Consider the following 21,959-nt stretch of genomic DNA (forward strand, 5'->3'; position numbering starts at 1 on the left):
TCCTTCAATATATTCACTGAATCATAGTGGTAGGGAATAAATGAGAACATTCAGCATCATCTGTAGAGCCAAGCAGGTCACCAGATTTTTTATGGCCCAGCAGCATGAGGAAAAGGAGAGGAAGACGCATAAGATGTATTTCAACCTTTTTCAGGTTGGGGTTCGATGATGATAATTTGGTCATTCAATCAGTTAAAATAAATAACTTCATCTTTGTATTAAATGACTCCATCAGAGTTTTGCAGAACCCTGTTAATATTGCAAGTGTTGCTCTGATAGTATATACTTTTTGATGTAGACTACAAAAAACTAAAGAGGGATCCCAGGCCACAACAGGTTTCTCTTTTGTTTTTTCTATTATTGCTTTTAAAATAATTAGGAAAGAAAAATAAAAATACATATAGAAAGTACATATAGGTACATATTTAAAAGAAAATTAAAAAAGGAAGTGGAAAAAATATAGGAAAGGAAAACTTAAAAAGCATAATATACATAATATGCAATTATTATTCAAGTACACACACACACACACACACACACACACACACACACACACACACACACACACATATATATATATATATATATATATATATATATATATATATATATATATTACATTTATGTAACTATCATGGCAATGTATCCATCCTTGTTCTTCTTGACTCTCAGTTGCCTTTGATAAAATTGACCATGGTATCCTTTGGGGCTAACTGAAGTGTTTGAGGCTGGGTGGCACAGACATGTGCTGGTTTGGCTGTTTTTCCAAGAATGATCCCAGTTAGTGAGTGAGAAGTCTAGTCCACAGTTGCTCATCTGTGGTGTGCCAAATGGGCAGATACTCTCTACCCTCTTTTTTTAGCATCTATATGTAGCCACTGGGTGAGACTATCCACCACTATGGGTGAGATACCATCAGTATGCTGATAATACTCAACTTTATATCTCCATCTTTGGTTATTATTTTGCTGCCTTCTTGCAGTGCCCAGAGACTGTGAAGGTTTGAAGGGGGATAGAAAACTTCAGCTGAAGCCTGGTAAGACCGAATCGCTTTGGGTGTAAGAAGCTTCAGGATCTGGGACTTCAATGTCTTTAGTTCAGGATGGGGTTGCATTGCCTCAGAGAAATCCAATGTGCAACTTGGGAGTTCTCAATTACCGCTTGAAGAGCAGGAGGTACTTTCCCATATTGGGAGTCCCTATTCTCAGTCATTCAAGGCCTGATCATCTTATGCTTGGATTATTGGGGCTACCCTTGAAGAGAATATGGAAGCTACAGCTAATGCAGAAGTAGCCCTGTGGACAGTTCTTGGAGCCCCTAGAGTGGCCCATGTTATATTGCTGGTCCATGAGCTGCATTGTGGCCTGGTTAGATCCAGGTCCAATTCAAGTTGCTTAGGTCCAGGTTAACTGTCAAGTTGCTTAGGTTAGATCTGGATCCAATTCATGGCTTAGTCCAGGTTAACTGTCTTACGCAATGGGAGCAGCTCTGCCAACTGGCCTAGGGCTCAAAAGGGGGTGTGTTATTCTGGAGGTGCTTAATGGACTAAGATAAGTTCCCACTTCCTCCTCCTCATGTGCATCTTGTTTCCTTTTCCCATCTGGTCAATTTTTATTGTTTTAGTGTTTACCTTGTTTTTATGATTGTAAGCTACTTAGAATCATAGGTGCAATATGCAGCATATAGATTTAAATAAGTAAGTAAATAAAAGTAGAGGACTACCCATAGGTAAGCATGATAATATAGCTCCAGATTTGGAAGACTGACTCCTCTATCTTTGGTTGATAATTGCATTTTATTAAATATATTCTTGGAATCAAAGAAACACATGGAAAAACTATGAAACCTATTTATACTGATTCTTTCCACCTCTATTATCTCTCCTTGTAGCCCACATCTCTCCTTTTTGGAGATAAAAAGTAGTTTCAGAAAGATAATTTTGAGGTGAAGAAAATGGGGCAAGGATGGAGAACAGAGAGAAAAAGGCATTCTCTTTCTGCTTACCTTTAGGAGGGCTTTAGTTTGAAAAAAGCTTTCAAGTCAACTTTTTAAGATTAATACATATTGCTAGTGGCAATCTATTGTGTTTGTAATTGGCAAGAGTTTTGCTTTCCCCATCAAATTTTTAATTCAAAGACCCTTAAAAATAGCATTCTGCCTTGATATTGTTACTTTGTGACCATTTCCCATTTTCGTTATAAGGTCCTTTGAAGGAATGTTGTTAAAATTGACTGAAGGGTGATTAAGCAAAACTGAACATACATGTTGCATTTTACCAATTATTTGACATAGACATTCTATCAGTTACATCCACTTCAATGCCAATAAAATAATAACAAATTTTACATCTGAATTACATGGAACTGCAGATTCCATCTAAACTTTCTTTTATAATCAATAGTCAACTTTGACTCACTCTTCTGTAGTTTACTGTTTCTGTCTATAATGTACATCTATTTACAGAGGAAGAAACATTCAAACATAATATTATTTGCTTTTATTAATAAAAACAATTCTTCTTCTTAAAGGTCAATTTAAAAATGCACTGTTCTTTCATTTTTCCCTTACATTTATTTAACATTTGGATAACCTATATGAAATTTCAAGTCTTTCCTCAACTGCTCAAAATATTATCAAGTAAACAATAGTATTTTTCTCATAGAAAGTAGGGGGGTATGACATGAAGGAAATCACATTTATACCATTTTTTACTTGAGGAATATTATTTTGTTTAGCATTTTGCTAAGAGCATCCTTTACCTCCCTGTTCCGCAGACTGTAGATAAGTGGATTAACTGAGGAGATGACAAGAGTGTAAAAGACGGATATGATTTTGTCTTTATCCAATGAGAAATTGGAGCCAGGTCGTATGTACATGAAGATGATGGTTCCAAAGAAAATGATCACAGTGGTGAGATGGGAGGCACAGGTGGAGAAGGCTTTGTATCTTCCCTGGGCAGAGCTGATCTTCAGGATGGCAATAACAATGGCAATGTAGGAAATCAAAACAGTCAGAAAAGTTGTCAGTGCAATTGCAGTGGATATAACAAAATGCACAAAGTGAACAATGTGGATATCTGAACAGGACAATTGAAGCATTGGAGGAACATCGCAGAAGAAATGATTAATTGTATTTGAGCTGCAGAAATTCAAGTTAAAAATAACTATAGTGTGTACTGTTGAACTTGCAAAGCCACAAGCAAAGGCAGCTATGACTAAGAGGATGCAAAGCTTCTTTGACATGATAAGAAAATACAGCAATGGATTGCAGATTGCTGTGAAGCGATCATACGCCATCACAGCCAGAAGGCAACCTTCAGTGGTCACAAAGACGACAAAAAAGAAGAATTGTGTGGTGCATCCTGTGAAGGAAATTGTTGAATGTTCTATCATAAATGTTGTCAACAATTTAGGGGCAATGGTGGTAGAAAGACCAAGATCTATAATAGATAGATTTCTAAGAAAAAAGTACATGGGAGTGTGAAGCCTAGCATCAATTTTTGTTAAAATGATTATCCCAATGTTTCCCACCAGTGTGATGAGATAGATGAGCAGAAAGATGATGAAGAGGGGGATTTGAAGCTCTGGATGGTCCATGAATCCAACAAGGATGAACTCAGTCACAGTGGTTTGATTTGTTTGCATTGTTTATCTCCCTCTAATAGAATAAAAAAGAGAGGGAAAACCTTATAGCAATGTAACTGTTGGATTGTTTGAGAATGCTCAAGGGAGAGAAAACCCAAAATTATACAGGAAGAGTTTGCTTGGGAAGCAGGAGTGCTCACTATTCTATTATGGGCTTTTGATAAATATGCTCTTTTCAAAATACAGTGTTGTATTGGAGACTGTGCACAACATTACATGGGACTGAATTAGCAAAGAATGGATCCACACATAACATGATCTCCTGGCATATTTCAGGGAGCATTTTTCTTTGCAAAAAAATGTAGAGTTCCTGCTAAAATGTATTTTCTTTTACAATCTTGTATTCTCCAAAGAAGCTCAGAGTGATCAATCAGTTGAACTATATGGATGTATAATTCTCATCCACAGTCCTCAGCCAGAAATGTAATCCACCTTGGCAGGAAGTGTTCTGGGGAATAATCACTGGTGTCTGTTGGCTACTATGCATCAATATTTATTGAATTTGCATCTGAAATAGATTCCAGTTTATGATCCATAATCTTTACATTTACAATTAGTTTTTAGAGCATTTCAAAATTATTACCACACGCTACAGACCTGTCCTGGAGCAGAGATCCATCTAGTATTTCTTTTTCCAAGTAGAAATACTCTTGAGTGGAATGCTATATCTAAATTTGCAGTTCAGATTAACTGGATTTTAAAACTGGCAAGATACTCTGCAGTATATTACTCCTGCAATATATTACCACTGGCTACAAGATATTTTCGTATTCATATGTGAAGTTGCAGTCACTTTGTTTGAGTACATGTGTTTGTATGTTGTCCATTTGAACATTCACATCTTTGCTATATCATAAATAATATAAATTGACTGAGAAGATACTGTAAGTAATTATTTGGCTCAAGGTACAAATATTACAATGTTTCACTATAGTTTCTACTAATAAGCTGGAAAAAAGAAGGAAAAACTCTTGACACATGAACTTCATTCTGCATTTCTGCATGTCATGTATCACAATAGATTTAATTTTCAGAAAGCATCATGAAGAAGCTTTTGGAGTGTGGGTAACAAGACAATTCTAAGAAAAACGCCAATTATTTTAACACCATAATATTTGAGTATTCATATTTGTCTGTAAAAATATGATGGTGATGAGGAGGAGGAAAATTTAAGCATTTGGTTAATTGCTTAATTGAAGAACTTACCAGATCAGAATCAAGATTCCATTTCCAAAGATGCAAGATGAAACATTGGGATAGAACTGCTCATTTTATATTTTGTTTATGATTAATTAAAAACCAAGTCCATGAAACTCTAAGTTGAAGTAATTAACATATTATTAAAATGTTTAATACAGTTCTTGGAAACTTAAAGGTGAAGACCTATGGGAATTCATATTTCCACTGTACAGTTGCTATGCATAATTAATTCACATTGCAAATCACAAAGAAACCTCATTATGGAGTTTGATCACTTTTATTTGAAGCATTAACTTGCAGATTGAGGGATATAAAGATTAAAGGACACAATCATACTATGAAGAACAGATAATGAAGCAAAACCAATGGCAAAGTAATGATGATACCTGTTTGTAAATCATGAAGAATTGACAATCCAACTTCGCATGTTAGACATCATCTATCCAAACTTGCACTGGCAACTTGGGAGTTTGTCTTCCTTCCAAATGTTCCTAATCATTATTTTTCTATCTGGACATATCTCCTTTGGCTTCCATCTTTATTGTCCTGGCCCCACTACAACAACTATGGATTGATGGTTGTGAATGAACACTGTTGTATTAGTTGGGCAGAAGGGTCAGTGCTGGGGTCTTTGGAGTCCATGTCCTTCCCTTTTTTGAAACCTTTTCCTGGATTAATGTTCATTTCCAGACTATAAGCATTACAGGATCTATCAAGACAACTCAACAGCATTAGACATGTGTATAGAAAGTTTGACTAGTACTTGTCAATAAGCTACTGAATTGCTGTGAAATCCTGAGGACTAGGTATTCCCTGTCTGTATATGTCTTTTCCCATCTTTCATCTGATTTGCATTATTATTAGAGAATCTTCTAAATACAGGAGAGATCTCTCTGTGTGTAGTTTTCTGGTCCTTTATTTGCTTATGATGAGTGGCTCCTCACTCTTTTGGGAGGTTGTGAAATAAATCCTTAAAATAATTCTGACATCCATAGTCTCTGCATACTTTCCCATTAGCTTTCTACTTTTAAAGTAATATCCTTCAATACATTCATTGAATCACCGTGGTGGTGGGTAAAAGAAAATATACAGTTGAGCCAAGTGGCTGATCAGTTTGCAATGGTCCAGCAGTATTCAGAAAAGGGAAGGAAGAACAATCAGATAAATTTTAATGTTTTCCAGCTTCTTTTGATGATGTCAACCATTGGTCAATCAGATAAATCACTCCATCACAGTTTTGCTGAACCCTCTTAATTTTTCAACTCTATATTCTTAATTTTCACTTTAATGTTTTAACATTTTTCCTTTGATCAGTATCTTTCTTGATCAGTATGTTTTGCTGAATCCGAGAGTTTTTCCATCTATTTTTCCCCAATCAATTATATAATTTGTTCCAGATTTCATAATAATCTGTTTCACTCTTAACCTTGAGTTCTAACGTCAACCTATCCATTTCAGCACAGGATAAAATCTTATTTATTACCTCTTCTTCTGAGGATGTCTCATTATCTTTCTATCTCTGTGCAAAGATTAATCTTGCTGCTGTTAGCATGTGTAGTAATAGGTATAGGGATCCTTTATTGTATTTATCCTTAGTAATACCCAGCAGAAAAAGTTCTGGCTTTAACTTGATGTTCTGCATTAATATCTCTTCTAACCACTGTTTTATCAAATGCCAAAATTTTTGTACTTTTGAACATTCCCACCACATATGGTAGTAGGTCCCTAGCGATTCTTTGCATTTCCAACATTTCAGTGAAGTCCTTCTGTCCATTTTAGCTAATCTCACAGGGGGAAGGTGCCACCTATAGAACATCTTATATAAGTTTTCTTTGTACGCACTAGCTAATGTGAGCTTCCTATTCCTTTCCCATAGTTCTTGCCAGTTATCTAAATCAATACCATAACCAAAATTTTTACTCCAAATTAACATTGTGTCTTTTACTTGCTCTTCCAACATATCCCGTTCCAATAAATATTGATATTTATTGAATTTTTGTTAGACATCCAATTCCATAATTTTCTAACTGATGTAATTGTTTCCAGAGATATCAGAGATTTAGAATATTTAGTTTCTAATACTGTCCATGTAACAAAAATGATATATATTTATATGCCAAGGTTGTCCAAATCAGAAAATTAATACCTACTGTTGGCTATCAGTACTTAACCATACATGTAGTTCTCAACTTACAATTGGTCATTTAACAGTTGTCATTGTTGACAGCCATGGAACAGGCTTTACACATAGAACTTCCAGCTTTTGTAAAATGTCATGTGGCCCCCGATCCCATGACCATATTTTAGTGCTTGGCAATCAGTTTACATTAACCTCTCCTTGCCAAATGCTGTATGATTATGTGATTGCTGTTTGCAATCTTATCTGCCAGCTTTCCAAGAAAGTCAATGAGGAAGCTGGCAGTGAATATTGCAAGTAGGGGGGACATGGATTTGAGGTCCACTCCTCTATTCTATTCTATTCTATTCTATTCTATTCTATTCTATTCTATTCTATTCTATTCTATTCTATTCTATTCTATTCTATTCTATTCTATTCATGATCTTCCACCCATTACTTCTTGTCCTGCTCTCACATGCTTTGGAGAACAGGTTGACAACCTCTTTCTGTGACAGCCCCTCAAATATTCAAAAACTGTTCATATCATCTCCTACTCCTTCTTTTTGTTAGTCTAGACATATCCAGTTTTTGCAACCATTCATTGTATGCTTTAGGCTTCAGTCCCCTAATCTTCTTTGTTGCTATTCCCAGCACTTTTTCTAGAGTCTTAACATCTTTTCTGTATCATGGTGAAACAAAACTGGACACAGTTGTTTCCTATAGTCCCCAGTCAGAAGGGTAATCCACCTTGGCAAGAAGTGTTCTGTGGAACAATCATTGGCATCTACTATGCATCAATATTTATCATACTGCCATTTGAAATTAATTCCAGTTTGTGATATATAATCATTACATTTACAATTCATTTTAGGGGATTTGAAAGTGGTTGATCAAATTACACCAAAGCCCTTTCCTGTAGCACAAATGCATCTAGTAGTTTGTTTCCAAGTAGAAATACTTTTAAGTGAATGCCAAATTTATATATAAATCTGCAGTTTGGATTTTAAAACTGTCAGGCCACTGGCTATATCCTTCAATATATTATTCCACTAACAAGAAGATACCTTCAGATATACATGTACGGCTGTGATGACTACAGTTGAGGAGGGGTGTGTATTTATTGTCCATCTGAACATAAATAGGTTTAATATATCATAATATCATGTATTTCTTGTAGTACAAGAAATTTAATTTTCACAAAGTATCATGGAGTTTTGGTAAAAAGAGACTTCTAAGAAAAACAGCGATAAGTATTTTTGACATCAAACCAATTGAATATCCCTACATCTGTCTGCAAACATATGATGATGAAGATGATGGTGATGATGATGAAGAGGAAGAGGAGGAGGAGGAGGAAGAGGAGGAAGAGGAGGAGAAGAGCGATATATGCATTCAACAGTATATTTTGAGTAATTAGAAATGCCAGATTCAGAAGCATAATTGTGAGGTGAAGAAAATGGGGGAAGGATGAAAAATAGAGACAGTAATGTTCTCTTTCTGCTTGCCTTTAGGTAAGTCTTAGTTTGAAAGCAGCTTCTAAGTCAGTGGTTCTCAATCTGTGGGTCGGGACCCCATTTGGGGTCAAACGACCATTTCACGGGGGTCGCCAAACAATGCAGTCCGCCATTTTTCCCCCTTTTCCTTAGCTGTGCTACTCCCTTTTATTCTATTGACTTTTGAAAGCCAATAAAATAGACTCTCTTGAATAGAGTCTAATTCTATTGGCTTTCAAAAGCCAATAGGAATTATCCAGGCTGTCTCTGCCCTGCTGAGCCCGCCAAAAGTCCCATTCTGCAAACAGTGTTGCACCAGTTGAGTAGTCCTTGAGTTACGACCAGTTGAGTAGTCCTCGACTTACGACTGGTTGGGGGTCGCGGCATTAAAAAGGTTGAGAACCATTGTTCTAAGTCAACATTTTAAGATGTGTGTTCTTAATCACAACAATTTTTGCAACAAATTTTTAATTCAAAGACACATTCATCTGCACATCAATGTTTCTGTCTATACTGCACATCCATTGACAAGGGAAAAGCATTCAGACATAATTGTATTTGTTTTGATTAATAAAATAATTATCCTTCTTTTAAGTCTACTTAAAAATGTATTGTCCTTTCAGTTTTTCCATAATTTCTATTTACCCTTTGGATAATTTATAGGACATTTCAAGTCTTTTCTCGCCTCCCCAAAATATTGTCAAGATTTCAATAGTATTTTTTCTCAGGGAAATGCAACTATGCCTTTTTAAAATGGAAATCATGTTTATACCATTTTTATTTGAGGAATATTATCTCTTTTAGCATTCTGCTAAGCGCATTCTTTACCTCCCTGTTCCACAGACTGTAGATGAGTGGATTAAGTGAGGAAGAATGATGGCATGAGGGAAAAAGCTGTCTTTCTGTCTAGTTGTTTTGGCATGCAATGCCCTATAGCAGCATCTTGAGGGGAGGAGTTGAAACAGTTTATGTTCAGGATGTGATGAGTCTGTAGATATTTTCTCAGCCCTCTTTCTGGTTCATGCGGTATACAGGTCTTCAATGGAATTGTTTTTTTTTTTTTTTCTGCAGTCCTAACTAACCATTGGAATTGTTACCTGTCCTGTTTGGCTGCTGTACCAAACCAGACAATTACAGAAGTACAAATTACAGACTCAATAATTCCTCTGTAGAACTGTATCAGGAACTCCTTGGGCAGTCTGAGTTTTCTGAGTTGGCGCAGGAAGAACATTCTTTGTTGTGCCTTTTAAATGATGTTTCTAATGTTAGGTGTCCATTTCAAATTTTGGGAAGTCTATATTGTGAAGTCTCTAGCTGTATTTGTTGTGCAAATTTTTTATCATTGAGTAGAGAGACATTAAAATACCAATTTTTTGATATCAATTTAAATAAAAAAAATATTATATGCAAAAGTTAAAATACAATGTCTAAAAAAGCAAAGAAGAACAAAATCAAACAAGACAAATAAATAAATAAATATGGTCCCCTCTAGCTGAATACTGGTAAATATATTTAAAGATAGTAGTTATCCCTCCTTACAAAACAGATCTACAATATATAAGCTTCTTCAATTCAATTTTGCAAAGCAATTTGAACAACCATTTATCTATTGTAAAAAAGAAAGCTGTTAAAAGGTAAGCCCAACTGCAAAAACTAGCTTCAACCTTTCTATTAACAATCTATTATTGTATTTAATTCTCAGAAAGTCTGCAATGGCTTCAGTTTTAGCTTATTTACTACAGTCATTGTCTCTGGTCCATCTAGGATCAAATACCCTTCACTGATTCTTAGTAATCAAACTTCTCCTTAAAATTATTACCAGAATCTTTCCATATAATAGCATTTCATTCCCCAAAGTCATTAATCACTGTTGTAGATAGCTCCACAGCATTTGTTTTTCAAATAGACCATGAGTTTTCTTAAGAGAGTCCAATTCATCACAGATCCATTCTGCTATCTCTGGATCTCTTGGATTCGTAGCCCTTTCTGCCTTATCTACCAAATTTATAATTTTCCAAGAAAGTTCTTTCTCCTCCAAGTCTATCAACAATGGATTAATTTCCAATCCATTTTATTGCAAATCTAGTTCTGTTGTTGCCTGTATCTGAATATCCATCTTTGGGTGATTTATGATTGTTGTTGCTTTATTGAACATTATCTAAATTTTCAAAAAGAGCTTATGTTAAGAAGTAGTCTTCCTTCAAAGGCTTCCAAGAAAGCTTTTGTTGTTTCCACTTTTAATGTAACCCCAAAACATAGATAATTCCTCACAGGGACAGTCTGTTCTTCAATCTGCTAACCATAGGAAGGCTTGGGATAGTTTTTCCCAGTGTAGAGAATAAATAGAAGAAGGAAAAGGGAAGGTTTCTGTCTCTTTAAGAAAAAAAAGGTCCAAAGAAATATTCAGAAATAAAACATGGTAAAATAGCAAAGTTGTTATAAAAAATGGTAAAACAAATTCCTTATTATAAGAATCCAATGTAAATCAGATCACTTTCAGTACCTAAAAAAATCTTCATGTATTGACTTCCATGCAGTAAAAGTGTTTTGTTATTCCTGAAAAAGAAAGCAGTAGTAAAGAGTAAAAACTTCACGTTTATAATCCAGCAAGGGGGTAAGGATAGTTCAGCATTCAACCAGATGTTTAACATTTAAAATGTTAAACAAAAGAAAACAAATTAAAAAAATGTTTAAATGCGAGCTTAAAAACCCGAACAGCTGATAGGAAGAGATGGAGATCCAGCTCTCGGGTCATTCTTACAGTGAATTGCAATTATCAAGAGTCTTCTTCATTGGTAAGTAAGCCATTGTCCAAGGTCATTTAGGGCATTCCTAGTTGCTCCAGTTCCATGTAGGGACACTTTGCCACCAAAGAGCTGGTTTTGGTGGTAAAATCAACTTTTTTTTCGGCAAGGCAAAAAAACCTCCCAGCCACTCATGATGTCATTTTTGGAGGGTGTTTACCGTTTCATGATATCTTAACCTGTTGCTGAAACACACAACTTCAAATAATTGCAGTATAATCAGACACATAACAAAGGTCAACATTATACTCTTGAAATTGGTGATATAAAGTCAATGATATTAAAATTATATATTTTATTAAATATTCCTGATATAATAAAAGTATATCAGGAATATAACAGATTTATATCAAAGATATAGTCACTCTTTTTGCGACAAGAAGGGAAGGAACATACATAATATAAGTTTGCCTGCAATCTTCACATAGAAATGATTGAAGCTGCAGCCCTTATCATCACAATCCTGGCTTAATTTTTGAACTGTGTTTGTTGTTCTGCTTTTGGTAGCATTCATTTCGATCAACAGTTCTGGAAATATCAAAAACTTGCATGTTGTTATGAGACTATGATTGGCTAGTTTAAAGATATTGCTTCATATAGATGAACATAGCTAACATTGTTGTCTATGATAGCACCTGTAAATATTAACCTGTGTGTGTGAGGTTGTGGATTAGAATCTGCAAGATGGCAGATGAGTTATTGTGATCCAAGCCCTGCTGGGTTTATATATATTTTGAGTGCCATATATGCAATTTCAGCTCTTTTCTCAACTGCTCAAAATACTATCAAGCAGTCAATGGAATTTTCCATAGAGAAATGCAACTATGGCTTTCTTTTTTTAACATGAAGGAAGTAACATTTATACCATTTTTATTTGAGGAATATTATCTTGTTTAGCATTCTGCTAATGGCATCCTTCACCTCCCTGTTCCGCAGACTGTAGATGAGTGGATTAAGTGAGGAGATGACAACAGTATAAAAGACGGATATGATTTTGTCTTTATCCAATGAGAAATTGGAGCCAGGTCGTATGTACATGAAGATGATGGTTCCAAAGAAAATGGTTACAGTGGTGAGATGGGAGGCACAGGTGGAGAAGGCTTTGTATCTTCCCTGGGCAGAGCTGATCTTCAGGATGGCAATAACGATGGCAATGTAGGAGATCAAAACAGCCAGAAAGGTTGTCCCTCCAAATGCAGTGGATAAAATTAAATTCACAAAGTGAGCAATGTGGGTATCTGAACAGGACAATGGAAGAAGTGGAGGAACATCACAGAAAAAATGATTAATAGTATTTGGGTTGCAGAAATTCAAGCTAAAAATAACTATGGTGTGCATTGTTGAATTTACCAAGCCACAAACATAGGTAGCTATGACTAAGAGGATGCAACATTTCTTTGACATGATAACAAAATACAGCAATGGATTGCAGATTGCTATGAACCGATCATACGCCATCACAGCCAGAAGGCAAGCTTCAGTGGTGACAAAACTGGCAAAAAAGAAGAACTGTGTGGTGCATCCTGTGAAGGAAATGGTTGAATGTTCAATCACCAAAGTTGTCAACAATTTTGGGGCAATGGTGGTAGAAAGACCAAGATCTACAGTGGAGAGATTTCTAAGAAAAAAGTACATGGGTGTGTGAAGCCTAGCATCAGTTTTGGTTAGAATGATTATCCCAATGTTTCCCACCAGTGTGATGAGATAGATGAGCAGAAAAAAGATGAAGAGAGGGATCTGAAGTTCTGGGTAGTCCATGAATCCAACAAGGATGAACTCAGTCACAGTGGTTTGATTTGTCTGCATTGTTTATTTCCCTCTAATAGAATAAAAAAAGAGGGAAAACCATATAGCTGTATATTTACTGTTAGGTTGTTTGAGAATGCCCAAGGGAAAAGACTAAGAAAATCCTACATTCAAAAGGAACAGTTTACTTGGGAAGCACTCACTGTTATATTATGGGCTCTTGATAAATATCCTGTTTTGAAATTGCAATGCTGTTTTGGAGATCATGCACACCATTACATAGACCTGCAGTGTTAATTGGCAAAGAATGGATTCATACTTACCATCATCTTACAAATTCCAGCAAGAATTTCTCTGCGTGAAAGAATGTAGACTTCTTGCTCAAATATATTTTCTATTACATTCTAGTACTCTCCAAAGAAGCACAGAATGCTCAGTCAGTTGAAATGCATGAATTTATTTACAGAATACAGACTAACAGATTTGGAAAGAAACTTGGCGGTCTTCTAGTCCAATCCACTGCTCGAGCAGAAGATCCTGAACTATTCCAGACAAATGACTGTCTAAACTCTTCTTGAAAACCTCCAGTGATGGAGCACACACAACTTCTTGAGGCAAGCCTCTGATTAATTGTTCTCACTGTCAGGAAATTTCTCCTTAGTTCTAGGTTAGTTGCTTCTTTACTGATCTTCCACCCATTACTTCTTGTCCTGCTCTTAGGTGCTTTGGACATCTCTTCTCTGTGACCCCCCTCTTCTCTGTGACAACCCCTCAGATATCAGAAGATTGCTGTCATGTCATTTCCTACTCCTTTTCCTCATTAACCTAGACATATCCAGTTCCTGCAACCATTCATTGTATGTTTTAGTCTCCAGTCCTCTAATCATCTTTGTTTATCCCCTCTGCATTCTTTCTAGAGTTTGAACATCTTTTATTGTATCATGATGACCAAAACTGGACATAATTGTTTCCTATAGTCCTGAGCAAGAAGTGTAATCCACTTTGGCAGGAAGTGGAACAATCATTGGTATCTACTATGGATCAATATTTGTCAAACTGCCATCTGAAATTAATTACTGTTTGTGAGATATAATCATTACATTTACAATTCGTTTTAGGACATTTGAAAGTAGCTGATCAAATTACACTAAAGTCCTTTCCTGCAGCAGAGATCCTTCTAATATTTTGTTTCCAAGTAGAAATACTTTTAAGTGAATGCCAAATTTATATCTGAATCTGCAGTTTAGATTAATTGTATTTTAAAACTGGCAGAACAATGGCAAAGTCCTGCAATATACTACTCCACTAGCAACAAGATATTTTCATATCAACAGGTAAGGTTCTAATCACTACAGCTAAGCAGGAGTTTGCATTTGTTGTCCATTTCAAGATAAATATGTCAATATATCATAAAGTAATAAAAAATAAACTGAGGAGATAGTGTACGGTAACCATTAGGCTCAATATACAAATAATAAGATATGCCAGAACAGTCTCTACTTGTAAGTTGGAAGAAGGAAGGAACCAACTGTTAACTCATGAACTTCATTCTGTATTTCTGCATCTCATGTAGCATAAGAGATTTAATTTTCACAAAGCATCATGAAGAAGCTTCTGGAGTTTGGGAGAATGAGAATGAGGGTGAGGATAAGGAAGATATTAAACATTTAACAGTATATTTGGGTATTAAAAGTGCTTAATTAACTTACCAAATAAGAAGTCAAGATTGCATTTCCAAAGATGAAAGATGAAACATTGGGATAGAATTGCTCATTTTATACTTTATCATTAGTTAAAAACCAGGTCCATGAAAATCTCAGTTGACATAATTAACATATCATTAAAATGCTCAATACGACCCTTGGCAAAATACACATGAGGACTTACTGGGAATTCCTATTTCCACTGTATAGGTGTGATACATAATTAGTTCTCACTTCCATTGCAATTCACAAATAAACTTCATTATGTAGTCTGATCACTTTTATTTGACACATTAACTTGCAGATTTAGTGATGTATAGTTTAAAGGACCTCAACCATACTCTGAAAGCATGAGCAGTGAAGCTAAACAAACAATGGTGCAACAGTGAAGATATCTGTTTTCAAATCATGCAGAAATGACAGTCCAGTGTTGCATGTGTTAAATATAGTCTATCTAAACATGGACTGGAAACATGGGGGTTTTGTCTTCCTCCCAAATATTCCTATTAACTATTTTTCTATCTGTTCATATCTTCTTTAGCTTCCATCTTTATTCTGCTAGCTATAAGAGATGACCAGCTTATTTTTCAGCCTGTTTGTCTTTGTTTTTATTATCCTGTACCATCTACCAGATGGTAATAGTTCAAAAAAAAAAAAGAATGTCCAGGACGAGATGAATCTTTAAGAATGTTTTGTACAGTTCTAATGACCCTCTGGAGCACTTTCCTATCTGCTACTGTGCAGTTGGCAAAGCACACACAAATACAATAGGTTAGAATGCTCTCTGTGGAGCAATGGTAGAAGATCACCAGCAATTCAGTTGTTGTTTCCTGAGAAGTCTCAAGAAATATAATCTCTGCTGGGCCTTCTTAAACAATGTTGTAATGTGAGCACTCCAAATCAGATCCTCCTTTATGGTAACACTCAGAAACCTAAAGCTGCCCACCTGCTCCACACAGTCTGTGCTAATGATCAGGGGCTGAATGTCTGATCTATTCCTCTTATAATCTACTATAAGCTCCTTGGTTTTAGCAATGTTGAGAACCAGATTATTGTCTCTGCACCACAAGAGCAACCGCTCCACCTCATCCAGTAGGTAGACTCATCCCCTTTGGAGATAAGCCCCACCACTGTTGTATCATCCGCAAATTTAATAATAATATTGCTGGGATGAATGGAGATGCAGTCATAAGTTTAGAGCAGTGATGGCGAACCTTTTAGAGACTGAGTGCCCAAACTGCAACCCAAAACCCACTTATGCATTGCTGGGTGCCAGGTGGGTGTGACTCACTGGGTGGGCAGGGCTGTGGCGGTCATGGCAGATTGGGTGGGCATGGCCAGGGTGGGCATGGCCAGCTTGATGTTGCTTGTGGGGAGGAATGCCTGTGGGGGGTGGGCAGGGTTGGGGGAGATCCAGGGGGTCTCTGGCAGGTGGGGTGGTGGACAGGAAGCTCGTGAGGCAAGGGGAGGCAGGGCAAGGGTGCCATTGTCACAGGGCATAGCGAGTCAGGGGCTGGGGCGTCTGCTGCCTGACACCATTGCCCCCTGCACACAGATGCCAGCAAGTGCATGGGTGCTGGGATGCATCCGGCCATGTGGGACCTTGGCAGGTTAACAGGCGGCTGATTGAAGAGGGAGAGTTGCTATCTCCGGGGCACAGTGCGCGGGCTCTGAGTGCTGCCTCTGGCATGCGTGCCATAGTTTCGCCACCACTGGTATAGAAGGTATAAAGTAGGGAGTTCAACACAAAGCCCTGAGGGCTGAAGAGATATAGTTGCCTAATCTAATCCTCTGAGAGTAGCCAGACAGGAAATTCATAATCCAAAAGCAGATTGAATGTGAAAGACTGAGGTTGACAAGTTTAGACACCAATGTGCTTGGCAGAATCATATTAAATGCAGAGCTAAAATCTACAAAGAGCATCCGTACATAGGTCCCATTCTGCTCCAGATGAATCAGAGCAGTATAGAGAGTGATGGCTTTGGTATCCTCTGTAGATCTTTTTGCTCTGTATGCAAACTGATGACTGTCGAGTGTGTATGGGAGGCAGGACACAATGTGCTTACAGATCAGTTTTTCAAAACACTTCATGATAATAGGGGTAAGTGCCACTGGTCTGTAATTACTAAGACTGTTAATAAGGACTTCTTTGGCAATGGAATGATAGAGGCTTTCAGACAGGATGGAATAGTGGACTGGGATAGAAACTGATTAAAAATCTTGGTAAAGACCCCAGCCAATTAATCTGTGCAGTCTTTAAACACCCATCCAGAAATGCTGTCAGGTCCAACAGCTTTCCTTGAGTCCACAGCCCTCAAAGTACTCCTCACCCCATGTTCCTCCATGGTAAGGTGAGGGCTGTGGTGGACAGGTGGCTGTGGTACAGCTGCCTCTGATGGCTTCATTTCAAAGTAGGCAAATAAATGATTCAGCTCTTCTGCTAACAAAGCATTCCTGTAAAACAAGTGATGTTATTGGGTCTATAGTTGGTAATTTGTTGGATACCTTGCCATACCTGCCTCGCATCATTGTTATGAAAATGATCTTCAATCTTCCTCTTAAGATCCCCACTCTGAAATCTCCATTGCCAGTAACCAAATTTTAAAAACAGGCCCTGCCAGTCACACCACAAGGCCTTTGCAATTGACAATAAATCAACATTCTGAAATGTTAACCTTTTTCATGGCTGACCACATTTATCTTCCACTGGTGCTGAGGATCACTTGGTTACAATGCCATGATCCCACCAGTAAGCAGAGGAACTGGTCTATTGCTTTCAACAGCCCTCAATGCCTTTCTTGCTGCAATTGGCCTTCTGAAATCTCCCCCCCCCAACTTTCCCCTATTGAAACCTAACAGAAAGATCCCCAATCTGCCAAGTAAATACATGGACTTTGCTGATGTTTTTGGAGAGGAAAAAGTCTCAGTTCTCCCCTGGCACAGAACCTGTGATTGCCATAAATCTGGTCCCTGACATTAAGATCCCCTCCAAGAGACAATACCAAAAGTCTACTAAATAATTAGAAACGCTGAAATAATATTTGGACTCTCATTTGCAAATTAGACCTTCCCAGTCTCCTGCCTTGGCTACCATCCTCTCTGTACCCAAGAAGTAAGATTCCAGTGGGCCTAATAACAGTGGGTATCCCCCCCTGAGAATGGTCCATAATTACAAAGTTTTGAATTCAGTGACAATAAGAAACCATCTTCAACTGCCATTAATACCAGACCACTTAGACAGACTGCAGAAAGCATGCATTTGTACAAGACTGGACCTTTGCAATGTTTACAACTTTATAACCACCTTTGACACCAAATACGGCAAATTTAAAAACAAAAAGGTCCTCTACAGGCTCGTTAATGCAGGAGCTGTATTTTCCAGATCTTTGAATCAAGTATTCTCAGACCTCATAGATAAATTCATGGAACTCTATCTGATTGACATTTTGGTCTACTCTGAGGATGAGGCTCAGCCCACAGACCACATGCACATAGATCTCCATAGACTAAGAGGTAACCATCTCTTTGCCAATACAATCCTGGGTTGTATAAACAGAGGCATAGAATCAAAATCACGTGGAGTACTGCATTAAAAAAAACCTTAGTAAGGCCACATCTGGAATACTGCATCCAATTTTGGTCACCACATTACAAAAAAAGATGTTGAGACTTTGGAAAAAGTGTAAAGAAGAGCAATGAAAATGATTAAGGGCCTGGAGACAAAAACATATGAAGAATGGTTGCAGGAACTGGGTAGGGCTAATCTAGAGAAAAGAAGGACTAGGGGTGACATAATAGCAGTATTCCAGGATTTGAGAGACTACCACAAGGAGGAGGGGGTTAGCTTATTTTCCAAAGCACCAGAAGGCAAGACAAAAAAACAATGGATGGAAACTAATCAAGGAGTGAAGCAACCTGGAACAGCACCAGTGGAACAGCTTGCCTTCAGAAGTTGTGGGTGCTTCATTAATGGAAGATTTTTTTTTTTTAGAAAAGACTGGACAGCCACCTGTCTGAAATGGTATAGGGTCTCCTGTTTGAGCAAGGAGTTGACCTAGAAGACCCCCAAGGTCCCTTCCAGCTCTCTTCTGATTGATTGACATTTCATTTTGGGAATAGTTTGGGATAGATAAGATGCCATGGTAAATTTTCAGTGAGTGGTTTACAGTAATAGTTTGTTAACAGAGAGGTTTGAAACCTTAATCTTTTTTATTATTATCTTTCTCCCTGTTAAGTATATAGAGACAGACCAGTAATTTACTAGTTTTTTAAAAAATGGGGGAGCTATTTCAAAAGGGGTGGGAATTAATTTTGTAGTAATTTATTGATCAGTATTCAATTAAGGGGGATAATATGTGTACATATATTCATTTTTAATGCACCTTTTTAATGGTTAGTAATAATAATAATAATAATAATAATAATAATAATAATAATAATAATAATAATAATAACAATATACTACAAGGAGGAGAAATTGAAAAGTGGCTAACAACTGGGAAAACCTACCTAATAATAAAAAATCCAGCAAAAGGGGCAACACCAGGTAACTACAGGCCAATTACCTGCTTACCAACAACTTTCAAATTACTAACTGGTGTAGTAGCTGATGCAGTGCAACAGCATCTAGTTGAAAACAATCTCTTTCCACCTGAGCAGAAAGGAAACCGCCCCAATAGCAGAGGAACAAAAGATCAACTCCTAATAGACAAAATGATCTTGGAAAACTGCAAGAGAAGGAAGACCAACCTGAATGTGGCATGGATTGACTACAAAAAGGCATTTGACTCTCTGCCACATGATTGGATAATAAAGTGCCTAGAAATAACAGGAGTCAGTAGAAACATCAGAAAATTTGTGCAAAGATCCATGGCACAATGGAAGACACAGTTGCAGATCAATGGTGAGAGGCTGGGAGAGGTTAATATCAAGAGAGGAATATTTCAAGGAGATTCATTATCACCATTACTATTTGTTATTGCACTGTTTCCTCTGTCAACAATACTGAATAACTCAGGACATGGCTATCAAACATCAAAAACATCTGCCAGACTATCCCACCTCCTTTATATGGATGATCTGAAGCTGTATGGAAAAACATCATCTGAAATAGAATCGCTGCTCAACACTGTCCGTATATATAGCCGAAGATATTGTAATGGAGTTTGGCTTGGACAAATGTGCCACACTTACTATCAAACAAGGAAAAATAATGAAAACTGAAGGAATCAAGATGCCCCACGAAAATAACATTAAGAGTCTGGATGAGGAAGAGTACTACAAATACTTGGGTATCCTTCAAGCTGACAACATCAAGCACACTGAAGTCAAGAAAAAGATTAGAGGTGAATACATCAAGAGAGTGAAGAAGATCTTAAAATCCAAACTCAATAGAGGAAATACCATAAAGGCAATCAACACCTGGGCAATCCCGGTCATTAGGTACACAGCTGGAATAGTGGACTGGACTCAAGCAGAACTAAAAGCAATGGATAGGCAGACCAGAAAAATAATGACAATGAATCATGCCCTTCATCCACGCAGTGACATTGATAGACTTTATCTACCAAGGCAAATAGGTGGGCGTGGAATGCTACAAGTACATCAGATGGTTGAAGAAGAAAAAATGGCTTTGGAAGAATATCTGAAGAACAATGATGAAGATGCACTGAAATTAGTATATCAGGAAGGCTTACTAACTACTGGAGAGACCAAACTGGCCTACAAGAAAGACCAAATGAAGAACAGAATAGAGGCATGGGAAGACAAAGCACTACATGGCCAATACATGAAAAAAATAGCTGGGAAAGCAGATAATAATAAAACCTGGCAATGGCTAAGAGCAGGAAAATTGAAGAAAGAGACCGAGGGACTAATTCTGGCTGCACAAGACCAAGCCTTAAGGACAAATGCATACAAAGTCAAAATTGAGAAGACAGCAACAGACAGTAAGTGCCGCCTATGCAAAGAAGCTGAAGAAACAGTGGACCACTTGGTAAGCTGTTGCAAGAAGATTGCACAAACTGATTACAAGCAGCGGCATGACAAAGTAGCAACAATGGTGCATTGGAAGATCTGCAAAAAACATCATTTGCCTGTAAGCAAAAACTGGTGGGATCATAAAATAGAGAAAGTCATAGAAAATGATAAAATTAAACTGCTCTGGGACTTCAGAATTCAAACAGACAAGCACCTGCAACATAATACCCCAGACTTAACAATTGTCGATAAGAAAGACAAAAAAGTCTGGATAGTGGATGTGGCAGTGCCTGGAGATAGCAGAATAGAAGAGAAAGAACTGGAGAAGATAACAAAATACAAAGACCTACAAATAGAAATAGAAAGACTGTGGCAAAAGCAAGCAAGGGTAGTACCAATAGTCATAGGCTCCTTGGGTGCAATCCCAAAACAACTGGAGCACCACTTGAACACCATTGGCATTGACAAATTCGCTATTAGTCAATTGCAAAAGGCAGCCTTATTAGGAACTGCTTCCATCCTGCGACGATATCTGTAATACCATCAAACATCCACATCTGCCTATCCCAGGTCCTGGGTAAGGACTCGATAGGTAGACAAAATGCCAAATCCAGTCTGAACATCTGGCTGACTGTGCGATGATCGATAATAATAATAGTCAATTGCAAAAGACGCCTTACTAGGAACTGCTTCCATCCTGCGACAATATCTGTAATACCATCACACATTCACATCTGCCTATCCTAGGTCCTTGGGAAGGACTCGATTTGTTGTTGCTAATTGCGAAGTCATGTCTGACCCATCACCACCCCAGGACAATGTTCCTCCAGGTCTTCCTGTCCTCTACCATCTTCTGGAGTCCATTTAAGCTCACGCGTACTGCTTCAGTGACTCCATCCAGCCACCTCATTCTATGTCGTCCCATTCTTCTATTGCCCTAGCATTAGGCCCTTCTCCAGGGAGTCCTTCCTTCTCATTAGGTGGCCAAAGTATTTGAGTTTCAACTTCAGGATCTGGCCTTCTAAAGAGCAGTCGGGGTTGATCTCTTCTAGGACTGACTGGTTTGAACGCCTTCCAGTCTAACGGACTCACAGGAGTCTTCTCCAGCACCATAGTTCAAAGGCCTCAATTCTTTGTCGCTCAGCCTTTCTTATGGTCCAACTTTCACATCCATACATTGCAACTGGGAAAACCATGGCCTTGACTATACGCATTTTTGTTGGCAGGGTGATGTCTCTGCTTTTTAGTATGCTGTTTAGATTTGCCATAGC

General features: G+C 37.5%; 2 protein-coding genes across 2 annotated transcripts; both read right to left on the reverse strand.

Moving 5' to 3' along the window:
* Window positions 1-1,839: 1,839 nt before the first annotated feature.
* LOC120306984 (olfactory receptor 1020-like) lies at window positions 1,840-4,911 on the reverse strand. Its single transcript, XM_039341103.1, has 2 exons — window positions 4,851-4,911; window positions 1,840-3,657 (listed from the first exon to the last, which is right to left on the reverse strand). The coding sequence occupies exon 2, from the start codon at window positions 3,642-3,644 to the stop codon at window positions 2,709-2,711; it is 936 nt and encodes a 311-aa protein (XP_039197037.1). The 5' UTR covers window positions 3,645-3,657; window positions 4,851-4,911; the 3' UTR covers window positions 1,840-2,708.
* A 4,733-nt stretch (window positions 4,912-9,644) lies between these two features.
* Window positions 9,645-17,668, reverse strand: LOC120306985 (olfactory receptor 1020-like). Its single transcript, XM_039341104.1, has 2 exons — window positions 17,651-17,668; window positions 9,645-13,060 (listed from the first exon to the last, which is right to left on the reverse strand). The coding sequence occupies exons 1-2, from the start codon at window positions 17,666-17,668 to the stop codon at window positions 12,131-12,133; spliced, it is 948 nt and encodes a 315-aa protein (XP_039197038.1). The 3' UTR covers window positions 9,645-12,130.
* Window positions 17,669-21,959: the final 4,291 nt, after the last annotated feature.

The sequence above is a fragment of the Crotalus tigris genome, unplaced genomic scaffold (assembly GCF_016545835.1).
Source record: "Crotalus tigris isolate CLP2741 ecotype Arizona unplaced genomic scaffold, ASM1654583v1 scf7180000017764.6130737, whole genome shotgun sequence".
Lineage (NCBI taxonomy): Eukaryota > Metazoa > Chordata > Lepidosauria > Squamata > Viperidae > Crotalus > Crotalus tigris.

What these genes read in the sequence shown, in the direction of transcription:
- LOC120306984 (XM_039341103.1), bottom strand. Translation starts at nt 3,644, where the DNA reads ATGCAAACAAATCAAACCACTGTGACTGAGTTCATCCTTGTTGGATTC.